This window comes from Chinchilla lanigera, unplaced genomic scaffold (assembly GCF_000276665.1).
Source record: "Chinchilla lanigera isolate Chin_1 unplaced genomic scaffold, ChiLan1.0 scaffold00081, whole genome shotgun sequence".
In the NCBI taxonomy this organism is placed as follows: domain Eukaryota; kingdom Metazoa; phylum Chordata; class Mammalia; order Rodentia; family Chinchillidae; genus Chinchilla; species Chinchilla lanigera.
In genome coordinates, this window is record NW_004955482.1 from 9,659,999 (window position 1) to 9,667,776 (window position 7,778).

The window sequence follows — 7,778 nt, forward strand, 5'->3', positions numbered from 1 at the left end:
CGGGCTCGACTGCGGCCCCTCGGGCAGGCCGCCTCGGGAGAGCGCAGCTGGCGACCGTGGTTACGAGGGACGCAGCGCCGCAGCGCCGGCCCGGGTTTGAGTCCGCCCTGCCGGGGCCAGCGCCTGACCTTGGACGTTAGCCTCTGGCCTCCCCGCCTGCACCGGAGCTGATCGCGGAGGTACGCGCCGGCGCGGAGGGTGCGGGGCGCGGCGCGGCCCCGGCGGTGATTACGCCTGCCCCGGGTCCCGTCTCTGGTGCTGCGCTTAACCCCACCTGCGGTCCGGCACACACCCGCCGCTCCTGGCTACTTTGTTCTCGTTCCCTGTTCCTAGTTTCTTTTTTTTGGTCTTTTTGAGACAGGGTCTCGCTATGCAGTTCAGGCTGGCCTTGAGCTCACTTTGTAGCCCAGGCTGGCCTCGAACTCGCAATGATCCTCCTGCCTCAGCCTGCGGAGTGCTGGGATTACAGGCGTGCGCCACCACGCCCGGTCGTGTTCCTAGTTTCAATGGTTGCCTCCGCCAAGAGCTCTGTTCTGACTTGTGCCCTCAGAGTAGGTGTCCTTATGCTCCCCCTGGATTCCCCTTTCTGTGTGTTTGACCCCATCGCAGTTTCCACCATTTGTGATTATTTTGATTGTCTATATATTTACTTGTTGAATGCTGATCTCCTCATGGGACGATTAGCCTTAGTGTAGACACCCCGTTTTTCTGTGGGTGTCCCCGTTCCTAGGTCAGGGCCTGCACCTCACAGGTGCTTCATAAACCCGCCGGCCTAAGGGTGAGTAGCGCTGCGTGGTACTCGCCGCCCCCCGCGCCCATGAGATAAGTGAATTCCACAGAGTCTGTCACAGTAGGGACTCGCCCACCGGTAGCTGCCGTTGTTATTAACCCACACTCCGACCTGTGAGTTGGGGACTGTATTTACCCCCATTTTCCAGAGGGGAAGACGGACAGGTTGGGACACTGGCTTGGGTCACACAGCCAAGGAACCAGAGCTGGTTTCTAACTCTTCAGGACTGAGGTCTGGCCGGGGCTGGAGTACGCCCGGCTTGGGGACCAGGGGTGACCCCTGGACCTGGTTCTCTGGGTTTGAGCCCAGCCCAGACTAAGGGCAGAAGGATGAGGTGCGCCCCCTGGCGGCCAGCGCTGGAATGCGGGCCCAGCGTCACACGCAGTCCTCCCCGCCTGCCCTCCCCTTCCCCAGCTCCCGTGGCCCCCTGCACAACCTCTTTCTGTAGGGTTACCTGCCCTGTTCTTCATCTCACAGATCAAAAAAGAGGAGCCACCCCCAGCCACACACTATGACCCATCAGATTTGCAAAGCCCGGCTGAGGTGGCGAATGCCTAGAATTCTAGCACTCAGGAGGCTGAGGCAGGAGGGTCCCGAGATGAAGCCCAGCCTGGGCTATCTAGTAAAGACTTTATCTGGAAAAGAAAAACAAATAAAGAACAAAAACCACGTCAGTCCCACGGCTGGGGGGTATAGCGCAGTGGTAGAGTGCTTGCCCGGCGTGTGTGGGGCACTGGGTTTGATCACCACCACCACAAAAACAAATTTGTTTATTTATTTGCCTTTCTGACAGGGTCTCGCTATGCAGTTCAGGCTGGCCTTGAGCTCACTTTAAAGCCCAGACTGGTCTCGAACTCGCAATGATCCTCCTGCCTCAGCCTCCCAAGTGCTGGGATTACAGGTATGCCCCACCATGCCTGGCTGCAAAAACAAATTTTAAAAAATACCCCAAGTCCCTACCACCAGCCACAAAACTAGCCATTTATTAAATTTAATGAGAGGATTAAACTTTTGAATTAAACATTACCAGACATTTGATTTTACTAAACAATTATTAATCTGATAATATTAATATGATAATGGTATTGTGATTATTACATTTAAAAATAGCATAATTGAGGTATAATTTACATAAAATCACTGCACTTTAAGTGCAGAATTCAATGTGTTTGGATAAATGTATAGAGTTGTGAAACCATGTGGCTACAGTTTTGTTTTGAGAGAGGGTCTCTCTAAATTATTGAGTTGCCCAAGGATGGCCTCAAACTTTTTTGACTTTGTTTTGGTACCAGGAATCAAACTCAGGACCTTGCACTTGCCGGGCAGGCACTTGTGCCGTTGAGCTACATCCCCAGCTCATACTTGAGATCCTCCTGCCTCAGCCTCCCAGAGTGCTGGGATGCAGGCCTGTGCCACCACACCCAGCCTCATGTGACTACATTTTTAAAAAAAGTCCTTTGTATTTATCTATTTATTGGTACCAGGAATCAAACTCAGGACCTTGGGCTTGCCAGGCAGGCACTGCGCTGCTGAGATATATCCCCGGCCCATTCTTTGCTCTTTGAGATGTGTGTAGACACATTTATAGGTGTAATAATAAGGAGGAAAATATACTAATGATAAAAATGATAACAATGATAATGGAAAAACCCAGTCACACAGGAAGGAAGGGGGACACAGACATGGGTGAAACCAGTTAGACCAGGAGATGACAAGCGATTGCTGAAGCCAGATGGTGGCTAGCTGGGTCCCTGCTGGCTGGTTCCATGGGTCCCCATGCCTTTGGCGTGCTTACATTTTTACAAGACAACAATTTTAGGTTTTTTTCCTGGGCTAGATGTGGTGGTCTACACACTTGTAATCCCAGCTACTTGGGAGGCTGAGGCAAGAGGATCACAAGTTTAAGGCCAGTTTGGGCAATTCATGGAGAGACTCTGGCTCAACATGAAAAAACAGTTGGGTGTGGCAGCACACACCTGTAATCCCAGCACTCGGGGAGGCTGAGGCAGGAGAATTGCCACGAGCTCGGCCAATGGAGCTTCGGCCTTCTCCAATCCTGGGCCCGTACTTTGCACCTGCTGCACATAGTAGGTGCTCAACCCATGCGTTTTGAGCGAGCGAGTGAATGATGATTGAATGGTGAATGACCAAATTCCCTCCCTTGGTCATGTTCTACCTCCCTAGCCCGGTGCGCAGCTGCACTTACAGACGGAAGGGCACCCAGTCCCGCCCTCCTTGTGCAGATGGGGAAACCGAGGCCGAGGGAGGGGCGGAATCGCATGAGGTCTCTGCTGGGGCCTCCGGACTGGAGCGGCCTGGGCCGCGACCTTCGTGTTCCCGCAGCTGTCGCCATGGAGGGGGCGCAGGGCGAGCGATTCCACACGGTCAGCCCCCTGCTGCGGAGCTGGGCGCTGTCCCAGGTGGCCGGCACCACCGTGTTCCTCAAGTGCGAGAACGTGCAGCCCAGCGGCTCCTTCAAGATCCGCGGCATCGGGCACTTCTGCCAGGAGGTGAGGGCGCGGGTGGCCGGCTAGGCTGTGGGGCAGGGTGGCCGGTGCGGATGAGCCCCAGCTCCGCCCTTCTCTCCCCAGATGGCCCGGAAGGGGTGCCGACACCTGGTGTGCTCCTCAGGTGACCCCCTTTCTGCTTCCTGGGGTTCCCCTAGCAGGGGTGGGGGCAGAGATGAGACGCTCCAGGCTTGGGCTTCTCTTGAAGAGCCGGCCACAGCAAGGCCACAGTCTCAGATGGCCGCTGTGCACGTCCTGTTCTAGCCTGTTCCCCCCACCCAAGATTCACGGTGGCAGCACGTGACAGAAACTGAATTCGTGCAGGTTTAAGCTACAGGCCTCAAACATAGACAGTTCCCACGAAACGTGGCTTTCAGGCATGGCTGGATCCAGGAGGTCTCTCCCGTATGTCTCCTGTGTTTTTCCCCCCTGGACTAGTTTTATTCTTATATAGGCTTCATGGTAGCCAGATGTCAGCCAGGAGTCCCGGGCTGTGTCCTGCCATGCCACCAAATCTAAGGACAGCGCTGTTCCCCTCCGCCCTTGAATCCATCAATCGCAGTCTTCAGGTTAAGCTCTCTGATTGGCTCAGTGTCAGTCACGTGACCTGTGGGTGGAGTCAAAGGGGGCATAAGAGTGATTGGCAGGGACCGGTAAGAGTTGGGGGCAGAGTCTGCGCTCGCCTTCACCTTGTTCCTGCTCCCCAGGGGGCAACGCGGGCATCGCTGCTGCCTACAGCGCCCGGAGGCTGGGCCTCCCAGCCACCATCGTGCTGCCCGAGGCCACCTCCCAGCAGGTGGTGAGGAGGCTGCAGGGCGAGGGCGCCGAGGTGCAGCTGAGTGGAAAGGTACGGCCAGAGGGCGGGGACTGGCTGACTGGGCGGCACCCTGGGGACTCTGCTCCTGCCCTCAGGGGAACGAGGCCAGGACCCGCTCTGCTCTCAGGGCGCAGCTGAGGGTGGGCGCGGGCTGGGACCACCCCATTTGCTTGTCCCATGGAACCTGGGAGACACAGGACACTGGCGACCAGCAGGAGCGTGTCCCCTCCGTCCTCCTGGACACTGGTATGAGCCCCTTACAAGAAACAGGAGGGCTGGGCATGGGGGTGCACGCCAGCGATCCCAGCACTCAGGAGGCTGAGGCAAGCAAGACCCTGTCTCCAAAAAAAAAAAAAAAAAAAAAAAAAAAGTCCGAAGATGGTGTCTGCACCGTCTCTCACGCTGGGGCTCCCCCTGTGTAACAGAGGCCAGGGCTAACGGTGGCACTGACCCACAGTCACCAAGGAAGCAGAGATCTGGTGCCTTTGCACATCCAGGGAGAGGAAAATCATCTTTAAGGAATGGAGAATGTTTGAAACCCTCAGAATTAAACTAGAAGCCATAGGATGGCACCAAGGGCTGCCTGCAGATCCTGACCGTGCACATTTCTCCTTCTCTCCTCCCCTTTTTCCTTCCTCCCCCTCTTCATCTCTCTAACCGTCCTCCCATCCAATAGCTTTTCCATCTCTCCCGTTCTTGCTCCTTCCATCTATCCGCTCACCCATCCATTTGCTCATCCATCCATCCATCCACCCTCTCATCCATCCATCCATCCATCCATCTGCTCATCCATCTGCTCATCCATCTGCTCATCCATCCGCTCATCTGTCCATCCATCCATCCATCCATCCATCCATCCATCCATCCATCCATCATCCATCCATCCATCCATCTATCCATCCATCCATCCTCCCATCCATCCTCCCATCCATCCTCCCATCCACCTGCTCATCCATCTGTCCATCCATCCATCCATCCATCCATCATCCATCCATCCATCTATCCATCCATCCATCCTCCCATCCGTCCTCCCATCCATCCATCCATCCATCCATCTGCTCATCTGTCCATCCATCTGTTCATCCATCCATCATCCATCCATCCACCCATCCATCCATCCATCCATCCATCCTCCCATCCATCCTCCCATCCACCTGCTCATCCATCCATCCATCCATCCATCCATCCATCCATCCATCCATCCATCCCTCCGCTCACCTGTCCATCTGTCTGTCCGTAGACCTGTCACCCCTGAATCCATCTCTATACGCCCATCACTCATTGCATGTTAATCCTCGCCCATCCTTTATCCGTCCCCCACCACGCATCATCCCACTGTCCATCTGTCTCTGTCAACCGTTACTTCATATTGATCCATTGTCCACCCATTACCCATTGCCCACTTGTCCATTTATTCTCCATCCATCCCTCCTGTGCCTGACTCGGGGAAGGGACCCGGGCAAGCCCTCCAGGAAGGCTCTCCCAGCTGGGTTTTGAAGGAGAATGTGAATCCTCCCAGCAGGGAGGAGGAGAAGGAGAGGGAGGAGAGAGCAGGAAGGGAGGGACATGGGCTGGGGTGTGGTGTGTGTGAACATGGGTTGGATTGTTCGTCCTCAGCCTGGGGGCAGTGGGGAGCCATGGGAGGAGTTTGAGCATGGGAGGCACTGGCTAGGTTTTCCCTCTGCTTGTTCCAAGATGAAGGACAGGGTGTGGGTGAGTGAGAGGTTATGAGCTGCACACTTTGGAATTTAGTTTGTCTTTCTTTTCTTTTCTCTTTTCTTTTTCTTTGTGTTTTGAGATGGGGTCTTGCTATGTAGTACAGGCTGGCCTTGAGCTCACTATGTAGCCCAGGCTGGCCTTGAACTCAGGGCAATCCTCCTGCTTCAGCCTCCCAAGTGTTGGGATCACAGGTGTGCACCACCACGCCTGGCTATGGTTGCTGGTCTTCATGAACACGGTTTGTAGTGACCTCTTGGGGGAGATGCTTGTCCCCTGCTGATGGGCTAGAAGTGTGCAGGGGGTCCTTGGTGATCAGGACAGCACGTGGCAGCCCTCCGTCTGGATCTGCCCCTGTCCGGGGGCTGCTGGGCTCACACAGGTCTGGCCTCGGCCTGGGGGTGACCTGGAGCCCCCACCTGCACCCGATCCCCACAGAGCCCGGCTCCCGGGTGCTCTGAGTGCCTCGCTTCTCTTCAGGTCTGGGACGAGGCCAGCCTCCAGGCGCAGGAGCTGGCGCGGAGGGACGGCTGGGTGAACGTCCCCCCATTCGACCACCCTCTGATCTGGTAAGGTTGGGGGCCTCGCTGAGGCCCTGGGGGGTAAGAGGCTTCAAAGCCAGACAGGCAGGAGTTCAGGCCCCACTGCCACCACTTGGGAAGGATGGGGCTTCTGTGCCTCAGTCTCCCCATGTGTCACGGAGGGGGCGATAACACCAGGTCCCTTTATGGACTGTGTACCTCAGGCCCAGGCGCAGGCTGAAGGCCTCCAGGCACTGCTGTGTCGATTCTCCCCGGGGGCCTGGCGCTGGGGGTCCCTGCACCCAGTTTAGCGATGAGAGGAGGGTGCCCAGCGAGGCCAAGTGACTTGCCCAAGCTTGCAGAGCATGCAGGCTGCCGAGTCGCAGGTCCCCTCCCCCGCATGTCAGCGAGGTGGTTCTGAGTGGCATGGGAACCCCACGTATTGACATCACGTCTCTGCAGTTGTCGGGCTCAGTGGGCTAAGGCCCAGGAAGCCCCTGGGGGTCGGGGCCGAATGAATGAACAGAAGGAGACGGAAACCTCACCACCTCCTCCCCAGGGAAGGCCACGCCAGCCTGGTGCATGAGCTGCAGGCCGCCCTGGGGGCCCCGCCGGGAGCCGTGGTGCTGGCCGTGGGCGGCGGGGGGCTCCTGGCCGGGGTAGCAGCCGGCCTGCTGGAGGTGGGCTGGCAGCACGTGCCCATCGTCGCCATGGAGACCCGAGGGGCGCACAGTTTCCACGCGGCGCTGGAGGCGGGCAAGCCGGTCACGCTGCCGGACATCACCAGGTGGGCGGGGTCGGGGGTGGGGGTGCGCTCTCAGTCTCAGCCCACGGGGGCGGGGCCGCCCAGAAGGGTCCCCCTGTCCCTGGAGTTCCAGCCCCTGTGACGAGGATCTCACTGAGAAGCACAGACTTCTGAGGTAGATGAAGGGTCGCACTCGGTTCCACCTCTTCAATTAACAGAGCAGGCGTCCACGGGTCTGCGGCCGCGCAAACGCCATTTGTGTGTGTGTCAGAGAAGTTAGAGAAATGTAGACAAGCAATATGCAAGCGCAAAACGGAAAGTCCTCCCAGAATTCCCAGAGGCTGAGGCAGGAGGATCGCAAGTTTGAGCCCAGCCCTGGCAACTTAGAGACTCAGCCAGACTGTCTCAAAAATAATAGATTAAAAGGGTTGGGGATGTAGCTCAGTGCAAAGACCTGGGTTCAATCCTTAGTACCGCAAAACAAACAAAAAGTCAGAATGTCACCCTCCTTCCATCCTCGAAAGCTGAGCACCACTCTGACCAGGGCTGCATTTTTCCCAGCCTGTTTGACCCCCTGTGCACAGTTACAGAGAAGTGGAGAAAAAAAAAAAAAATCTGTTTGGCACATAGTAGGTACACAACAAAAGTGTGGAATGAATGAGTTTTCTTTTTTTTTTTTTTT

The 7,778-nt window shown here is 56.4% G+C and overlaps 1 protein-coding gene across 3 annotated transcripts in view; it reads left to right on the forward strand.

Moving 5' to 3' along the window:
• The window catches only part of Sdsl (serine dehydratase-like), a 14,389-nt gene that overhangs the window by 3,436 nt on the left and 3,175 nt on the right, over positions 1 to 7,778 (forward strand). The window contains exons 1-6 of one of the 3 annotated variants that reach the window (XM_005403227.2): positions 1,655 to 1,691; positions 3,134 to 3,300; positions 3,382 to 3,421; positions 4,005 to 4,144; positions 6,311 to 6,399; positions 6,911 to 7,138. In XM_005403227.2, coding sequence (XP_005403284.1) covers positions 3,142 to 3,300; positions 3,382 to 3,421; positions 4,005 to 4,144; positions 6,311 to 6,399; positions 6,911 to 7,138 — 656 coding nt within the window. In that variant the 5' untranslated portion in view covers positions 1,655 to 1,691; positions 3,134 to 3,141. Of the gene's footprint in view, positions 1 to 1,654; positions 1,692 to 2,693; positions 2,878 to 3,133; positions 3,301 to 3,381; positions 3,422 to 4,004; positions 4,145 to 6,310; positions 6,400 to 6,910; positions 7,139 to 7,778 lie in introns of those variants that run through there. The other 2 variants (XM_013503596.1, XM_005403228.2) reach the window with 2 other exon arrangements.